At 39.7% G+C, this 20681-nt stretch overlaps 1 protein-coding gene across 1 annotated transcript in view; it reads right to left on the bottom strand.

Moving 5' to 3' along the window:
• pard6gb (par-6 family cell polarity regulator gamma b) overlaps nt 1-17516 on the bottom strand; it is a 47373-nt gene extending 29857 nt beyond the window's left edge. Inside the window, exons 1-2 of the mRNA XM_042507197.1 lie at nt 17178-17516; nt 9319-9541 (exon numbers count right to left, since the gene is read on the bottom strand). Coding sequence (XP_042363131.1) covers nt 9319-9541; nt 17178-17249 — 295 coding nt within the window. The 5' untranslated portion in view covers nt 17250-17516. The remainder of the gene's footprint in view (nt 1-9318; nt 9542-17177) is intronic.
• Nucleotides 17517-20681: the final 3165 nt, after the last annotated feature.

Below are 20681 nucleotides of genomic sequence, written 5' to 3'. Positions count from 1 at the left end.
GGCCAGTTTACTCAGGTTTTAAAGGATAATGTGTAAAGTGTTTAGTAAAGAGCAAGTAAAGTGTTTCTAATGATCTTGTATAATTATATGTTTGTTTTACAAAGTGCTTGTCTGTTTTTTAATTATGTTGTCTCCTGTGTCTGGTGGGCCGAAAACAAATTTTCATCCTGGTGAACAATAAAGATCTATTCTATTATATTCTGTTCTGTTCTATGCTATTCTTTTGCATGCTGTACAAAAATTGATCACTTTAAACATAGGATAGGGTCAACTGAAATGTATATTTATTAAATATATTTGTTCTTTTAAAAAGCAAAATAAAAAAAGGTTACTCTGTACTTAGTAAGAATATTGATGTGACATCCAAACTGAGAGCTTGCGCACTCATGCCTACGCCTACTCTTTACAGACCTGATAGCCCAAAATACATTACCGTGACAAAAGTACTTTTTCCATGATGTAGAGAGAGAAAGCAAGTGAAGCAACCATGTTAACCTTTTCTTCACCAAAAATGAGCCAAGTCTGGATGTCAACAGTTTCCAATGAACAGACACAACTTCTCTGACTGATGACTAAACACACTGAAACATATTAGGAGCTTTTCACTCAAGCAATTTCCAAATGCTACATTCAATTCACCGTCAATAGTTCTAAGTGTAAATGACACGTCTCTTTTCACAGCCTGCCAGGCTTTGTTCTGCAAACAACACATCCCTGATTTCACTGATGCAAAAAAAAAAGCACGCGAGCCAAGTGTGGAAAGTCAGCAAAGTGCAGACAGTCGGGGCAGCCGTAGAAACATAATAACATTAGCATTTATTTGATCTCCAAGCGAGTGTGCGATCCAAGTTGTTGCGAAACAGCACTGGTCTGGATGTCAGATTTAAACTGCCGGAGCTGCTGTTTTATTCTGCCATTTTTAAAAAAAGATTTTGCTGCGGTGCCACAGCTCGCTTTAGTCTGGCTGATGTTGGTATCTGGCCCTGTAGTTTTCACAGGTGTGGAGAGCGGTCAGGCTGCCGGAGCTGTAAACCCTGATACTCAGCATGCTAGATATGAAGCTGCACAGACTCGACCTTGGCCTTCCTCATCTGCTCTATTTATTTAAACTCTTAGCCCTCTGCCAAACAGGGGTCTCTTCTCTTTGTTGAGAGTGTAGTCTGTGTGCAGGCCACTGGCACTGTCTACAAAAACAACCCCAATTTCCCCCAAAACTGAGCTTCCAAAAACAGGCTTGTGTTTTTTTTCTTGCAACAAGACCATTTTTGTCAACCATTAGTGTAATTACAGGTGAAAATCAAATTGACTTTAACACACATATCCTTACTTGAACTCTTCTTGTCCTCTACTATGCATAGACCATCATTACACCAGCCATTAGTGTGTTGTGGGAAATTAGTAGCTGTGCACCCACGCCTGCTAAGATTGTGTCAGACTTCAGCTCTAAAAGCCCTTTTAGCGCATTAACAACCTCCATTCACGGGTCACACTCCAAAAATAGATTTGTGGGAACAGATTAGATGTATTCCGTCCAATGTTTTCACTGGTATCAAGGATTATTTACATTATTTCTTTAATCTTTAAACAGTAGAAGACGCTGGTGAAATGTGGAAATTTACGAGCTCAGCAGCCGGTTTCCTGTCTGAAATATCTCTACCTAAAATCACTATGTAGGCAGTGTTCCCTCTCTCTTATCTAATTCTTAATTTGCATTATTTTGCACGAGAGGCAGAATATGAATGAACAGATAGGGCTTCCAGTAGTTTCCCTTGATAAATATACTACAACCTTTGACAAAACAGACGACCTGAGTATATTCAGTGTATGCCTCTGATCACAATGTGTTAGACCAGCAGGACAAAACACTTGGAACCAAAAGCATGAAAGAGGACACTTAAAGCTGAGTTGACAGACCATTTAACACTGCCTGTTCAAGGTTAAAAAAAAATATTGCAATGTTATGCTGCCTTGCCAATTTGTATAAAGGTAAGATCGTGATTTGGGGAGACAGAGTTATCCCCCTTTTAAGCCGGCTACGGAGGTAGTAACAGCAGCACCCAATCTATGTAAAAGAGACAGCTGGCAGGTCAGGATCATGGGCATGAAGGGTGTGATGTTTAGTTATGTGTGCAAGATAAGGAAAGGTGTTTTTTAGCTCGAAATGTCACTTTTTTTCCCAGAATAAAATCCTTTCAGGGGAGCTCCCTGGTATAGAGCTCCCTACAATAGAGTTAAAAAGCAGCAAGCAGCAGTTATCAGGCTGTAATGCAACCAATCCAGTAGCTAACTCACGGCGCCCGTAAATGTCTGCATATTGGTGAAAAACAATGAGATATGGGAGCTCCTTACCCTCTGAGCAGAGGACGAGATCAACCACCACATAACAGGGATGGTAAACGACAGTTATTGCCATGTTATGCCATTTTTATTGTTTATAAAGCGCTTCCACCTGTTTTATGTCACACTATAAGCAGATGCTGTTGTGCTAAATGTCATGCCCCTAACACCTCTTTTGCTTCTACAATGCCAGCATACTATCTAAAATTACACACTGGAGCTGCTATGGTTACATGCACACCAATATTCCCCTCTAAGTTTGCATAAGATCATGGTCATATAACCAGCATATTCCATTCCAATAATCTGAATAAAGCTGTTTTCTAAATTTAGCATTTAGCACAGCCAATGCAGGATATGCTTCTCCATTAGTTTTGGTTTTTAACCGCAGTTTGCAAGACATGGCCTCGGTTTACAGTCAGTGCCGTTTGTTAAGCTGGGGTAGAGATATGTGCAAATGAAAGTCCCACAACTCTGGTCAGAGGGAGAAATGCACCTGACTTATCAAGAGGTTTTTGGATATGCAAAATATCGCAGCACCAACCTCTTCAAGAAGGTGAAGGAAGGAGAGAAGGACCCTAATAAGTCTGCCACCGGTAGGAAACTAAAAAAAAATGCAATTTTAATGCAAAGAGGCAAAATGACATGCTCCAGCTATTATACTTTTCCACATCTTGTGTGATAAACGACATGTTAATTGGAGTACACATGGCTGCATGCAAACAGGAGTGTGAGTGGAATGGTCATTTTCATTAGTCATGTTAACACTGTAGTTATTCTGTCTTTAAGGGTAAAAAACAGACTATTTCGTGCATGAAAACATGCTCGCTGTTCGGTTCTGTGTAAAAATCCAACGGCGACACAAAGATTGGACTTCATAGTGGCCCTAGAGCATGCTCTCGGTGTAAAAATGACTTATATGAGAGGAACTGTAGCTAGAATATTCTCTTTTCCTCTGTACGAACATGTAGAACCTCACATGACCCAATCTAACATCAATCATCAGTTGACTAAACCACTACAATCACACACACACATGTGACCAGACAGGGAGTCCACCTCCGTATACAGAGCTGGTTCACTCACTCTTCTGTGCTCACAGCTCTTTTGATGCGTCCCGTTTCTTCCCATCACTAGCTCGCCCCTCCCCCCTTCTGATTGTGCCGGCATGAGAAGTGTAGAAGTGTCCCAGTACAAAACTTCCCTCTGTGAAGTGACTCCCCTCCCCCCTCTGTCTACAAACTATTTTTCAGCACAGGTTTTGACATTGTTGGCTCCTCAGATCCCCTGATGTGAAGCTTGAAATTAAGCAGTCGAGGATGCAGAGGCAATGTTGTGTTTAAAAAGGATTTAATCTGAATTTGAAAACTACTGAAAGCACATCCAAGTCCATGACACGTCTTCTCTACATCTATTTTGTGTGTGTTAATCATTACATTAGAAAAAGACTTCCTAGTGATTATAGTTATGTAAACACTTTAACAGAAAGGCTTCTTTCTACTGTGGGCACAACCAGATTCAAGGCATTTTCTTTTTTATTTGAACAACTCCTCAATTTGCAATCTAACTGAGTGCACCCCACTCAAGTGAAATAGATCCAAATTTAAAAAATGTTGCAGTTCAATGCATCTACTAATAGAAAAAAAAGAGGAGCTAAACCAAGGCACTCTTCTGTTCATGTTTTGGCCAATGCAGGGACTTCATCAGGGCATGAACATGAGAGTGCAACATCTCTATCTAACCGAAGATGTAATTAGACAGAGGAACCCCAGCTGCTGGAGGAGCAGGCTCAGGCAAAAGGAGGCATCTGGTGAAATATCACATCAGACCTAATCACACTGCAAACCAGCATTAAACTCTGTGAACAGTTACAGGAGTGAATCTGCTAATAAACTGTAGTTCATTCTTTGACGTTAAAATCATTTTTAAGAAACAAATGCAAATTTCAAATGCTAGATTAGCTAAAATATTCTCAGCAAATAAATCTTAATTGTCCCAGATGCCACTGAGGCCTGCCTCTTTGGGCCACATGTTTTGGGCAAGACAAAATGTTTGGTTTTTTTTTTTTACTCCCTCTCACATGTGTGTGGTAAACCCTGTCAGTGCCATTTTCGACGTGACAAAAGGAGAGGAGAATTTATCTGCTCATCAGAGAACTGCTGTAATATTTTACTCTCCCATGGCCCGCCGTATCATGCTACTCATCTGGAAAACAACAAAGTCTCCTCTGTTTACATATAATGGAATCAGAGAGACGATGACCACTCTCACATTAAAAAAAGTGAAGATATTCAGTATGTGGGTCTCAGAAAACGTTTTAAAAAACCTGGTCCCTCTTGATAAGATATGCAAGAACTTTGTCCTTTACTTGAACTAAACACCCTCTCAAAACAGCAAAACATCTTAGTGCCTTTCAACCACAAAAATTATAGCGCTAAGACTTTAAAGAAGAAAACTCACAGACGTGTCATTTTATGAACCCACATCTTGCACTCAGTTCTTTTTCCGTCTTTCTTGATTCGCTTGTTGGTTTGTTTGTTTGCATGCACAGAGTATTTAAGATACTGCGTTTGTCTACTGCTTGCTGCTTTAATGTACATGTATGTAAGTGAGCTGACCATGGCAGACGGGGCAGGTGAGAATGAGCAGGGGGTTCAGGGTGGAAGACGTCACCTGTAACTCCTGCAACTTTCCTCTAAATTGTACAACATAGATTTCTTAAAAAGAATTGTGAGTTACTCCAAAGCGTCAGTTTTAATCTTAAACATCACCTTTGTTATTCTTTAACTTCCGCTTGCGCTGACAAAAGACTATTGTGTATTGTTGGGAATAAACCACAAAGTGTTGGCTTCTGTTCTGCAGGTGAAGTCATCTTTAAACAAGCCGCCATCATCGCCCAGAGGGAGTAACAGGTATCATCAGATGGATTATTGCTGTGTTGCCACACAACTGCTGCACGTGCTCCAGTGATCTGACCAACAATGGTGATCTGAGCCCGGAAGGTGAGTGTCAGGTAGATAAAAGAGAGACGTCATAATACCTATTGTTACACGGACAAATGCACGCACACGGCCAGTCACAGAAATGCGTCGCTCCTCTCACACATAACGTTTACATTGCAGTGTAGAAAAATGCAGTTTTATATTTTTAACTACTGTATGTCTTTTACATTTAATGTTTTACACACTTTACATACTAAGCATATTATACATATTCTTATATTTTTAAATATTTACATACTACTGCTAATTGTTTAACTATTACTGTATTTTAATTCTATATTTTACATACTTTGTGCTGGTGCTTATTTCTACTAACTATAATTCTCTATGGTTGCCATCACAACAACTGTAACGAAACACAGTTTCCCCCCAGGGATCAATTAAGAATTTTTGATTCTGATTTCTGATTCTGGTCTTACTGAGAAAATTAAATACAAACATTCTCAGGTATATGTCAGTAGTTTGTTGGTTTTTTTTCAACTTCCTCTACAACTTTTTCCCCGCTCATATTCAAATTTGGAGACCCCTCCTCTCCTTGTTTTCCTTTAATTTCTCACCTTTTCTTTACACGTTTTATTCTATGTGGCATCTTATTTTGAAAAACAACAACAACAAAAAAAAACAGTATTACACATTGTAACAGTTTTTTAAAATGTAAGGTAAGGGGACTTTTCTGTGTTTCAGTGGAAATAAAGAGAAACATATAAACTTTATGGGCTGAGCTGTCAGGGGAGCAGCCCAATTAAAAGAGGTTTTTTTTTCTCACAGCACTCACATGCATGTGAAAGACCCGTCCAGCTTAAATTACTACACAAAATGTCCCTTCTGTGGCTGAGGGGTGAGTCACAGTGTCTTTATGTGTGTCAACTCTTTCTTTTCATCTGGGGTGGTCTGCTGACAGAGACATAAGACACACGGTGGCACAACTAAATGACCTGTACTAACAGGCTGGTACTGACCGATACAGTCATTATCACACACACACATACACACACACACACTTTCTCGTGCATGTAGCATTCTGGGTGTGGGGCAGCTCTTCTGAGACATGAGGGTACTCACAGTAAAACACACACCTCTTTGTCTGGCGACTAACAATAGACTGCAGTGAGGCTCGAGATGCTCAGTCTGCTTCAGCATCAGTCACAACAGTGTGCATTCCCATCAACCGCATCACCATGTCAGCGTTGTGTTTTCACCACCACAACACTTCATTGCCCCTCCGTAAGAGCATCTGTCCTTTAACAAGGTTCAGTTCCTCTAGTGCTTTGTGGCGTTTTTGTATGAAGTATTCCAGAGAGTGGCAGAAATGGAAACTGGGACAGAAATGTGACAAAGGTAAAGACTAATAAGTACACAACTTAAGACACCTCTTGGGAAGACTTTCACTTAGAACCAATTTTATTCTGCAAAACGTGAAGCGTGCGTGAAGAAGGAAGCGTGCATCTATACGTGTACGAGAGGCTCGTGCTCGTAACAGTGCGACATGTAAACATCAATGCCGTCTTGGCAGTGGATGCACCCTCCCTTCTGTGAAATGGTTGTTGGGTGCAAAGAAAATAGTTCCTGCTCAAAACTGCTCACAACAAGGTCTGTGGATTATTTTGAGTAACAAGGTCATGATTTCTGGGAAAAACTTTAAGCAAACACAAGCCAAGAAGCATGTACTTGCATTATATTCAAGAGTAGGCAGATCCTTTTTTAGTTTGGGGTGAACTTTTATTGGGAACACCTGCATGCTACCTGGAGTAAGTTAAAACTGTCAAGTTACCATGTCTAGAAGATAAATGTTAGATATCTGCTTTTTTTTTGTCTTCAGTCTAGGATCATTTTTAAAAACTTGTAATAAGGGTTTTTTGTCGCACACAACGGCGAGTACAAATGATAACTTTAGCTGAAGTGAATAGCACAAGCAAACAGCTGCTCTTTTGAGAGTTTTTAAGTCCCAAGAAAATCTTATGAAATATTCATTTGTGCTTGAAAAGCTCACAGAATAATCCAAAAAGCTACTCTGTAATAAAAAAATGTAGCTAATTAACAATCTAAACTTTTTTCACATTTGACATCTTTGGCTGATGTCTTCTGAGCCGGTGTACGATGACTTCATTCTGCTGCGATCTCAACACAGTGAATCATTACAGGAGTCTGGTGGGGCCTCCTAAAGATCCAAACCTTATTTCTTACTGGAAATCTGCGACAAGATAACTCACCGTGCGGTAACCAGCTTTTGTTTTTGAACTACTGGACGACAATTAAAACAATACCCCGGAGCGTACATGTTCATTACACAACCGAGCGAGGGACATTCCAGGGAGGACTGAGGGTATGAATAGATGTGAATGGTTATAGATTCATTTGTATGCTGGCAGGCAGTCAAGGCCCACTCCAGACTTCGGATCAATGAGAGAGAGATGGAGAGGGAAACAGAGAGAGAGGGACTAGGACCGGTTCCCATTCAGGGTACCGTGGTGTTGTCTTTGAACAAATACACCCTCACATGCACGCACACACACAAATACACACACACGGAGGGAGCTCAGTAAGGAGTCTCTCTTTTCATGCAGATCTTTTGTCTCTTAGTAATGTCTGGTATGCCGGGATACAGGCTTTGCTCAATGACCTGATTTCTATGTGGCTGCCAAGGCACTGGCCTGTGTGCATGTGTGTGTGTGTGTATGTGTGTGTGTGTTCATCTGCCTGCGAGCCCTTCCTCTGGATAAGAAGCAGGACTTAGCCAGGCAGACAGGCACAGACTGAGACAGATCCAGCCAATAAGAGGGCAGGAAACACAAAAAAAACACACACACACACACACACACACACACACACACACACAGAGCCTTGCATGAAGTAAACAAGAAGGCCTTGAGTTCCCAGAGCGGGAAAAGAGGCATAATTGGATGAGGAAATATTATGTGGGGAAACTCGATTCGAGTCAGCAAGATAATTGCAGCCCAAGATTCAGTTATTGCAAAAGATGATTGTTTTATAGATTTACCAGTTGAAAACTAATATCCATCCAGTGTTTGTTCAAACTAACAACCAGTTTTAAAGGTCCGGTGTGTAGGATTGAGGGGGATATACTTTCAGAAATTGAATATACTAAGTATGTTTTCTTTAGTGTATAATCACTTGAAAATGAGAATTGTTGGGTTTTAATTTTCTTAGAATGAACCCTTTAAATCTGCATAGGGACCGGGTCCCTGTCTACTGAGACCGCCATGTTTTGACAGCAGCCAAGAATGGACGAACCGAATACGTCTACTGGCTCTCGATAGGGTCATTCAGGTTTTTGCATCAGCCACCATAGTTAGAAGCCCCTCTGTGACAAGACCATTGTCAGTGCTTTATTCACTGTTTTAACTGGTTTAAACCATTAAATCTGATTGTTTTGGAAAGGAGGAGACCTCATCAGATAATGTGGCTCCTGGTAAAAACCTCCTGAATATGTGGATCTTAAGATATATCAGAAACAAAGTGAGTGCACATTAGCAAGTCTCAAACATGCCAAACTGCATTTGAGAAACACTGATTTGTGATGTAAAACTGCTTTTTTTTCTCCAGTGTTTTTACTGGTTTGAATCACTGGGCACTTTGTTTATTCCGTTTTTACGGGGTCTCATACATATCCATTGCATAAAGTAGTGATCTAATTTGTATGCACTTATACTTTTAGTATGAATCCAACAATGACACCTCTGCTTCGTTTTTTTATGTAGGAAGAGACCTCTGTGGATAATTTTGCTCCTGGTTAAAACCTCCTGACCAATGAACACTGTAGGAATTCTAACTGGGAGAAGTTTCAGCTGGTTGCAATCTGCAATGCTTTACGCTAGATCCCACTAAATCCCCCTCAATTGTACACACTGTTCCTTTAAGAGACAATGTTTACCATTCTAATGATAACTGATAACTGATAAGTAAACAGAAGAAAGAGCCAGAAGGAAGCCATATCTTAAAGACTTTTCATACAACCTACCTTGTCTCTGTATGAAGATCCTGAGCAGCGGATGAGCTGTTGACACCGCCTTGCAGAAGTTGTCATCGTTGTTGATCGGGAGCAAATCCCCGTGGACGTCAGCATAGCCGATCATCACCTCCATGTTAGCGATGCGGTGAATGTGCAGGATGAGCTTGTAAAACTCCTCAAACTTGCCCGGTTTGACTCGATCCACAGAGAACCGGCGAAACTCTGCCCCATACTGCAGAGAAGGGAAGATCAGAAGAGAACAGGACATTAAAAAGGAGAGTCACAAAACAGGAAGAGGAAACCGGGATGTCCGACCTCATGGACTTATCTAAACCATCTGCCTGGCACACATTAAACTAACAGCGTGGAAGTCCACTGAGCTGTCACAGTCGCGGTCATGACCTAATGTACAAAATGGCACAGGGGAAGCTGTTTCTGAGCACAATACAAACTGGCTACAGTCCTTTTCAAAAATGGTTCAATGCAGCTGAAGTAATTTAGTAGATTTTTTAAATACATTTACATATAACACTCACCCAACCATTGGAGTAGTTTTTACATTTGCAGATAAATACAGCCAAAGTTACTATTCAGTAACATGTGCCTAATAATTCAAAATGAGTGCTTATGATTATGAAAGGCTTTTAACCAGTGTTTTATGGCTGAGGTGGACCAGCTCATCTCAAACACCAGGACTCACAGAACAAGCACACCAAAGACCTCCACGAGCCGAGCATCTTCCGCAAGATGAGCAGCTAATTTCCAGTTTAGCCCTCCATTAACTTGAATGAGGACAGAATGATTTAATCGTACGGCTATTCTACACTTCTACAGCATACTATCCCAATATTTTAGTGCCAATATTGTATCAATACATGGATGCCAAGTATGGACTTCTTTAAAATTACATCAATTATTAATATTAGAAATACAACACTTTTAGTAGCCTACTAGATAGGGATGCATGTACATGTACAAAACACCAACCCTAAGTTGAAGTATTTCTCTTATTTTGCACAATGAATGAACACTACATACATTGCAAAGCATTGTATTTCATATGTCTATCTGCTGGTAGGCCATCACGATGAGAGTATGCATAACATGATGTTAATTCCACTATAGAAGAGAATTGATGATCAAAAACTTATGTGTGGAAATATATCGATATTGGTATCGTTATCGGCAAAACAAGTTGTTATATATCAGCATTATGGATATCGGCAAAAACGTTTTGTGCATCCCTACTAGATAATGAAATCTTGCATTTTCAGTCCACTAGATACAATTTGCTGCAATAAAAATGATTGAAGTGTTATGAACAGACTGAAAACATTATTTTATTAGATAAAACAGGTGTTGACAAAGTACTTCTTTCAGGACACAATTTGCAGTTGAAAAATTGCAATACATGTCATCACAATACTCAGCATATCGCAACACATTAGAAACTGAAATAATTTTGTATTGTGATAATATCATATTGTGGGGCCTCTAGTTATTCCCATCCCTGTAACACTCACAAAAATGTATCCACTGATTTCCAGACATTTCTTTTACGATGTCTCTGTAAGTCTATGGGAAAAATAGATATTTGGGCCCAGTGACATTATATGATGGACCCTTTTTGGCCCCTACCTCAAATTGGCTTTAAAGCCGAACGCTGCTTCTGCATGAGGTTTGATCTGTTTCAGCTGTCCTCCAGAAACTAAACTGATCACAAGATGAGATGCATCAGGATCTAGATGGCAAACTACCTCGGCTTAACAAGTTCCTGCTGGAAACCGTGCAGCTTTGCATTACACTGCACGCCAAGATACAAAAACAAATGTCAGTTGCACATCACATGTGACTTTGACAAGAAAAACTGCAGGAAAGAGGAACAATAGAACAATACAGGTGGATGAGTAAGCTGTCTCAGTATATATAAATGACAGTGGCTGGCAGCCCCGCCTCCCACCCACAGTTTACACGCAGACTTGAACAATTGTGCTGCAGCTTTCCCGGCTAGGTCACTGAACCACCAATGAGAGCACGGCTGAGGGTCACTGTGGGGTCATCATGTGACTCACACACAAGAATGGACTTGAGGTGCAGAGATACAACCGAGGCACAAAAGCTCCATAAACCTCAACAACACACAATTGCAGCAGCTCCGGAGTCTGAATCACAGTGGTGATTTGTAGACGAAGGTGCTGTTTGTAGCTGCAATCATCAGCTCACAGCGGAGGGAAGCTGACATCAGAGGAGAAGAGAAGAGGTGATCATGGAGCAGGAGGAGGGAGGGAGAGGAAAAGTGCTGACAGAGAGGCAGAAAAGAGTAGCAGTGTACTGACTGGGAGGAGAAGAAGAAGAGCGGGGGATACATTAACCAGCTCTGTAATTAGAAGATGACATATGAATTTAAGAGGAGGCGTGTTAGGAGACGAGGGGGATGCCAGGCGGGTGTGTGGTTTGCTGCCAGATTCACTGAAGGCAACAAAGGCACATGCGAACCTGCATTTTAAGAGCGTAACTCGGATTCCAGCTGATAAAAGTCACCCTACATTAGAAGGTGGCACAAGGAGTTGACAAACAGGTTTGTCAGTCTTCGCTAGGTGTTCTTAACATTTGGAAAAGTGAAACCTACCCATGACTGAACTGTAATTAACACCGAAAGACTTCAACATGTCACACTCGACTTGCTGTTAATTACACTTCTGCGTGTCAGCGAGCTCCGTCACTGCCTTCAATCTGAGTGTTCTCTTGGCACCGTGTTCCCCGATCAGTCTGAACAATCTGTTTTCGCAAGCAGAACTCAAGGCCCTCCGCTACAAACAAGTCTGAACACGGGGTGATTAATCACGGGGCCTCGAAGCTAAACCTAAGAATACATCACTACAAACGTGACATCACCTGTCCTCCCGGCCTATCAGGGCAAAGTGATGTCAACAGGTTGAAACACGCCTGGAGACACTAAACTCTGACACATTGGAGATAATGGAACAAAACCGACTTCTGTCTAGAGCAACGTGGAGAAAACCACACATCAATTTAATTTTGACCAAATACCTTGATATGCTATGATATTGTAGGGTTGACCATTGGTGTTTTTACAATATTCAGACAATGAGATGATAATAATCTTAAGTAATGTGGATACAGTGGGAAAAGGAAAATAATAGAACAGCTAGAAAAATTTGGTAAGTTCAGAAAATGACCTCACTTCGCCGTAAAGCAGCCTTTAAAACCAGGAAATAGAGATGGGAATCGAGAACTGGTTCCAGTTGAGCACAAGTTCCAAATTGTCGAATTATCGGACAACACCTCCGACCTTATCAATTCCTTTTACCAATGCCAGCATGTTTTTCAGACAGTTGCACATTGCGAAACACCGACGCGGAAGTCGCTGGAAACTTGCATCAAGAAGGAGTCATGGCGGTGAGGAAGCGTGGCTTCATTACATGAGGAAAGAATAATAAATAATAATAATAATAATAATAAAATTGCAGTTGAAACGCTGAAACATTGCAATACGAGATTCTATCCCAAGAATGCCATGTATTTAACAGTCTTAGCACGCGTGCCACTGCTTCCTTACTGAGCATCACGTCCTGCAAGAGTTTTCTTTGCCCAAGAAAACCTAAATGACAACAAATCTGGTACAAATATTCTTTAATTTCATACACTTTAGAGAACAACAGGCAGACTGTTGTTACAGCTAGCTCAACTTGCCGATCACCTCCCTCCTCAACACCTGATGCACAGTTTTAATTTTGTTAATGACAATAAAAAATATTGGCTAATGGAAAACTGGTTTTCATGACCCAAACAAGACTTAAACTAAATAAAGAGTAGCCTTTGAAAACGAGAATTTCGACAAAATATATAAAAGATTTTTATCAATGAATAAAAAGACTCAATAAGACTCAACAAGGGAATCTTGATCGATAAGCACAACCGAAGGTGGCACTGCTATCAATAAAAATCATTTCAACTCCAATCTCTATCAGCAAAAGACAACACCTAAATCACCACAATATCCAAAATTTAAGACAATATCTAGTCTCATATCACAATATTGATGTTATATTTCTATGCTGCCAAAAGGAGCAGGTCAGTGTTGTAGTCAGGTCCACCTAAACCGAGACAGAGTCAAGACCAAGACTTTGAGGGGTTGAAACCAAGTCAAGACCAGAGCAGTGTATTGCAGTCAAAACTCATGATAAAATGGGAATTACGCAAACCATAGGCACTCCCCAAATTAATCTGAAAGAGAAACCAAATGAAGATTCTTCTCCGTTCACTCATTTATTGCCGTAATGTATTTATGTGCGTATGTGTCAGTGTTCCATGAGAAATGTCTTCAGTAATAAATAATCAAAAGACATTGCAGGGATGAATTCAATGTGTGGATTTTTTCAATATAACCGTCTTCAATCAGCAAATCTTTTTTGCACAGGCAATTTAAGTCCTCTTTTTCTGGGACTAAACAAGAAAGAACAAAAATGTGGTCCAAGACAAGACCGACACCTTTAAAAAGTCTCGGCACCAAGGGTACCAAGACGTAGTACTACACTAATACATTAGGCCTCAAACAAATATTCTGATGATTTTCTTAACAGAAAAATTTGATGAATCAGAGTAAGTTCAGAGGAATTAAAAAAAAAAAAACCCCAACCCCCATCATCCTTTCCACTCTCTCTGATAAGAGCTTTAAGTGAGTGAAACCAGTTCCTGGCCGAGGCTCCACGACAGGCAGCCAGACACCTCCAGTGTTATCCCTGATAAGCTTATCGCTGGAGCGGTTTCCCCCGAGAAAACCAAACGCTGACCAGTGAGAACCAGGCAGCACATCACACGCACCACACTCACCTACATACGCAACAAACACACCACTTTTGGACAATCTATTGATTCTGGATGCTTAACTTTTAAAAATTTAAAAATTGTTTGGTAAAGTTTTTTCAGGGTTATTTCTTTGACCAATTATCTGGTCATGTCGGACTGTTATGGATGCTCACACATCCATGAAGATTCTCACTCATCCAGGTCATATGATCTATTAATGCAAAGTCAAAGTTTCTGTATGTCATATTCCCTGCAACTGAGTACTTTTAGATTAGCAGTTTTTATACAGCGATGGAAGAAGTATTCAGATTCCTACTTAAGTAAAAGTACTAATACCACCCATAGTCTGTTACAACTTATTATCCTGCTTTGAAAAAATGTCACTTACATATAAAAGTAAGCAAGTATAATCAGGAAAATGTACTTTAAGTATGAAAAACAAAATTATCTAATACAGAAAAATCTTAATCAACAAAAAATACACCCAAAAAACTCAAAATCATTAGAAAAAAAAGACCCCAAACCCCAAGTTATTATTTTTTTAAAAATAGACAAAACACCCCAAACCTCAATGTTATATATCAACTAATTCCTGCAGCTGTACTTGTATAAACTATTTGGTAATAATGTGTTTTTATGTAAAAATCTTAATTTAACTAAAGCTGTCAGATAAATGTAGTAAAGTACTGTATTTCCTTCTGAAATGTAGTGGAGTTAAAGTATGAAGTAGCATGAAAATAAAATACTCAAGTAAAGTACAAGTACTTTGAATTCATACTTAAGTACAGTGCGAGTAAATGTACTTACTTACATTCCACCACTGATCTTTGTGAAACTGGCTTTGACAAAAACGTTATAAAACAAAGACTGGATGTACACTTTAAATTTGTTATCAAATCAGCATCTGATACAAGAGCGGAGAGATAGCTCTGATGCAGTCGATGCGATCGGAAAAGTCTGCTTGTTTCCATTTTCTAACGCATGGATTCATTTTGAACATTTCATTCAGCATTTCTTCAATACTGACTTGAGATGAACCCCTTGTTATTTACGTCTTTTCAGCTTGCAACACATCACATCAGGAAAAGTCCTAATTGGAGCTTTAACACATTTAAAATGAGACACAACTGCAGTGGAGCTTCATGATAAGGATTTTTTGTTTTACAAGAATTCAAATGCTCTGAGCTGTCATTCTGGTTTAGCCAGGTGATACTCAACTAAATGTTCTAGATTTTTGCATTACAAAACCAGAGGAAACAAAGTGACGTGATAAGAGTCGTGATCCTAAAAAGGGAAACTTGACGTTTTATGACAGTGAGTCAGCGCTGCGATGATGACGCTGTTAAACCTGTCGGTTCTGGCCACGGCAGCTACAGGTTTCTCAGTCCCACCCACAAACAATCTGAAGGTGACCACTCCTGCCTCACAACAACACACAGCTCCCCCATGATGCTGTACGAGCACCCTGGAATAGATTCTCCAGCATCATCTCTTATCCCTCTGTGGGGAAGCCAAAACTAAGACGTGAGAAGGCCTGAGTGAGTCACCTCTTGTCCTTCTTAGTCTGGCACGTCAAAGAGCTCATCCGTCATATATGTGCTGACACACTCAAGTGTGCTGGCATGTGTAAACACACAGGCATGAATGCTACTCTGGATTGCCGTCACTTTAATGGAATCTAGACAAAAATGTTGGTTACAAGAAGTCCTTGAGAGGCTGTGGCAAAATTAAAAATAGCTCCCTGTTTGTTCCACTTTGTGGTAAAGATTGGATACAGTGCCGTGTGTTTATCTGGGTTTCCACTACGCCCAAATGCTCCGTCAACACTTGTCATTTCTAGGGGTTGACAGATTATCGGCCTAGTTGATTATTGGGGCCGATATTTGGCATTTTGCTGATTATCTTATTTATTTAATGATCACTGATTAAATTAATTAATTATAAAGGGCAAAGAAAGTGTCAGCATGGGGAGGCTTTTACTTTGAAAAAGCTAAGAGAATTTTTTTTATTTATTCATTTTCTATTTAAATTTTCACTTGACTTAATTAAAAAAAAAGTTGCTGGGAACTCTGAAAGTTTCAGTTTTGATTACACATTTGCTGAAGGCATTTAAACAAAGTCTTGTGTTGAAGTTTGTTATACTGCAAATTCTAAATATTGACAGAAAGATTCTCAATTTTACTGTAAATGCATATCGGTTCCAAATATCAGTTATCAGTCTCATTAACTACTAATAATCTGTTTCAGTATCCACCCTGAAAAAACAACATCAGTGACCCCAGATCTGGATCCTGTGACTGGACCAGGTGGGAACCAGTGATCTACTGTATGTAACTGTATATACTGTCTTTCTATGAGTACCCCATACAACCCAATTTTAAAAAATCTGAACTGCCACTTTAAGTTTTTAAACTGCAGCAGATCTTGTGCATTTAATGAGGTTTGATGAAGAAAATGCTCAAAGTGCATGAGAAGTTTGCTCACATGCTGTAGAAAATTGGTGGTCTCCATTACATAAGCCTTAAATTGGTAGATAACTGTGGTCATTGACTTGCTGGTGAACTTAATTTATGCAGCTATTACACTGTCAGCCTCTCGCCGACCACTCAAAACAATGAGGAGGCTGAAACTATGTGGCACAAAACCCACAGTGAAAGCGACTAATGTTGCAAAATGTTGCAAAACACCCGATTAGACCGATATCACCTTCACATTGTAACAAATACGTGTTAATGTCAAACCAGTTTTTCCCATCAGCTTCGTGACAGAGAGGGAAAGAGCCAAATCAGCACTATCTGCACGCTCGGAAGTAAGAATGCAATAATCGGTGCAAATTACAAAAACATCCACAAACAACCAGCTCCCGTTTCATGAACTGGATTAGCGCTTTGTGAATTAAAGCAGAAAATATGTGATAGTTGCACACAGTTTTTGTCCGACCAACTCCAGCACCGTTACGGGGACGACCATGTGAACTCCTTATTTTCAGCCCAAATCCCCATTTAGAGCCCACAAATGACAAAACCCTGAGAGCTCACCTTGCTTTTCACCTCCACGGCGTTACAATCCGCATTCCGCAGAGGTTGCGACTTATTAAAGCTCCGATTCATTTTTTGTTGTTTTTTGCGGTTATATTTTAAAGAGAGAAAAAAAAAAGTTCAGCCGCCTTTGCCCGCAGAAAGAGGGGCTCTGGTCCCGGGGTTGGGGCTGTAAAAATCCTCCTGCTTCGCTTCTGGTGGAGAAGTTTGTGTCTTCTTTCGCGTATTTCACCTCCTGGAGTTTTCTTTTAACGCGCCCCGTCAGACATATGAGAGGAGTTTGCGGGAGAATAGGAGGTGAGCAACTCGCCGCGTTGACTTGGGAGTGTGAGTTAAGTTTTGAAATGACATCAGCCCTCCTAAAAAAAATGGGCTCCTATGAGGCGTTCACTTGCTCCTCGTAATCCCCAGGTTCCTCAGACAGGACCCCGCAGTAACCTCATTATCGCATGTTAAGAGTTGAATAAAGCTACCCTGATACATATTGCAGGTACATATATTAACATTGTTGTTAATATGTAGTATATGGCCACGATTTTTCTCAATAAATGATTTTTCTTTTGTCTTCCTCTTCCCCATCACACTTTGGCAGCTAAGGCTCAGTATTAATGAAGATAAATCACGCCATGTTTTACCAAGCATTTTTAATTAATGTAAAGTATGATCATTAAAATGACTTTCATTGGACAAGCAGACCTATATTGAATACTTAGCATGACTTAAAGGGACAAAGAGTCTTTTCCATCCACCTTTCTATACCTAAAAGAGTGGCTGGACATTGTCCATTTATTTCTAGCACTGTCTCCCGTAACCCTCCAACATCCAGTTACACTGCACATGTGTCATACCCCAAACTCCCAAGGGGTCAAAGAGCATGTCCCAGCCTCTTTTCAACAGCCTTTTGTATCGTTAGCTAATCCAGGGGCGCTAGGTGAGCTAGCATTAGATGTAAACTTCCTTCTGCGTGGTGATCCATTTGGTGGGGGTAGTTTGGTAAAAAGAAAATAGTTCCTTCACGAAACTGCCCACAATAAGGTCTGTCTATCTTGAGTAAATTTCTGGATTGGATGATTTCTGGAAAGAGACATTGCCGTTGAGTTTTTTCAAATGTATTTTTTGGCATTTTAAGCACCACATGCCGAGTGCCATCTAGTTCCATTATGTTTGAAAGAAGGCAGCTGTCTCTACGGCCTATATCTCCAACACACAGCAACTCACGTCAAAACAATCTAGACTGGTAAGCAGCGCTACAGATAAGAGGAAAAAATAAATAGTTTTGGTTTTGATGTGAAGTGCCGCTTAAACTGCCACGATCCTATCCATAGGCCACATTTTGGGAGGCTATTTATGCCACTTTAATGATTGGTCTAAAAAAATCCCACAGGACATGAAGGCAACACCCCGCACACTGGTCCTCCAGTGCGCCAGAGGACGCATTTCTCAACACAAACGTTTTAAAGCATCTGTAGTTAGGACAGGTAGTTGATTACAATAGAAGGTGGTATAAATTAGAATTAAGAAAAGCAGTTATCACCACATGAATCTTATTTACATGTAATTCTAGTTTAGATTTCAGCAATTTCAAGCAATACCTGTGCTGGGGCATCCAGGTCTGTTGGTTTTATGCGTGCATGCTGGTACAAACATTTGCATTTCTACATTTACATTTCTCACTATTAATGAAATGTTGCAAGTTTGAGAGACACAGAGCAAAATAAAGGAGGGAGACATGACACTATCATTATATTTTCAATATATTTTTAATTGGTTAATTTCCTCCATTACAACTCATGCAGTTGAGCTCATTATTCAGAGTAAACAAGAAAAATATAATCGTAAAATTTGCAGAATAAGAGCCCATAAGCCTCACTTCCACAGATCTCAATTTTTATTTATAAGGGGCAAAAACACTTCATACTCCCCAGACTATTAATAGTGCCAAAATATGGTCTGTTTTGTTTATACAAACACATAAATTAATATAATAAAAAGGTAACAGCTAATTATCTATCATTATCTATCATCATATACTCAACTTGTCAGACAAACTAGGTCCATATTACAACCAATAACAGCAACTTAACTGCTCCTCCCGCAGCTCCTTACCCAATGTATCTGAATTATAAAGGATTACAGCAAAGTTTTATTGCTGTGTTTTACATTTATTATTTATTGACATATGTCACACATAATCTGTAGCATTTCCAGAACTCCACTTCTGGAGAATATTGTGCACCATAAAGTGTTAAAATCAGCGGGCAGAAATACTTCTGTCAACAGAGGCATCAAAATGCAGCAGTGACACTTAAGTCTAATTGTAACTGGCACATGATGGATAAATGTTGTGCAGGTCAAAGCCCAAAAAAGTTCACATCATTCCCCTCGAGGCATCCTGGTAAGGAGGCAGCCGCTGACTGCCGTCCTGCTTTACAACATTCCTGGGCCCCTGAAGCTGCCTGTGTTCAACAGCTGCAGGTTGCAATGCCCCACAGTAGCTGCAACTATTGCTTGTTTACTCACTAGAGGAATGTGTTGACTAGTTAGAAACCTATTGATGTTAGTTTCACTGAAGCCAAGTGCTCAAAGTGCACCAGTGTTTCCCGTGTGGTTTTATGTAGTGGCGCTTTCAAATATTTCTAGTTCCAAAGTGTGTTTTGGTTACAGTAATGGGTGCAACTTTTGTCTCTCAAATAGGATTTTACTCCTATTTACTAGTGAAACTGGACTCTAATGTAATGTTATCTAATTTTAATTTTTTTCAGTTGTTGACAATGACTAGATGACAACATTAAATTTGACAGTCTCTGATCTAGAGCTCATTATTTTTTCAACCTTCTCATTTAATACACTCAAAATACTACAATTACCATAGTTTGTGTTTAATCTATTTATGACTGCTTACTGGTAAAAAAAAAAAAAAAAAAAGTTTAATCAGTCACTTATTAAAATTAGTTATCTGGTACAAAGAGATGACAACTTATAAAAAAAAATGTGTATAGAAAAGGTCATCAATAGTCAGATATGGGCAATGATGAATGCTAAATTTGGGGGGTTTGGTAGTAGAGCTCATTGCGCCCACTCAAGTCCTGTTTCAGGTATTACACATGTCCCCTCCGTACTTGTTCATGGACAAAGCAGTCTCAAAGATGACTTAAAAAAATATAACTATAAATATATAAATACAAATCAAGATATAATCTAAAATCAGTAGTTTATCAGTAAAAGGAGCCTAATTCCATCTTGCCTACATAAAGTTTTGCATTTATTATGATTATAAATTGTTCGTAGTAATTCTTAAATATTACCAAAGAGATTACAGCTACTTCAACGTTAACCCTTTGAAACCTGGATTAATGTCACTTTTCTTGTACTGAGTTCAGAAGCCTTTCACAAGTCTTTAAACACAAGTCTTTTCAACCCTCAGCTGATTGGTTTGATTTCTTTGGAAAGCATAGGAAAAAAAGATAATGTCCAACTTGAAAAAAAAAGGTCCTGCAATTTGCA

This window comes from Plectropomus leopardus, chromosome 18, assembly GCF_008729295.1.
Source record: "Plectropomus leopardus isolate mb chromosome 18, YSFRI_Pleo_2.0, whole genome shotgun sequence".
NCBI classification, from domain to species: Eukaryota; Metazoa; Chordata; class Actinopteri; order Perciformes; family Serranidae; genus Plectropomus; species Plectropomus leopardus.
Note: the sequence above shows the minus strand (reverse complement) of the source record. Positions and strands in the feature narration are given on the sequence as shown.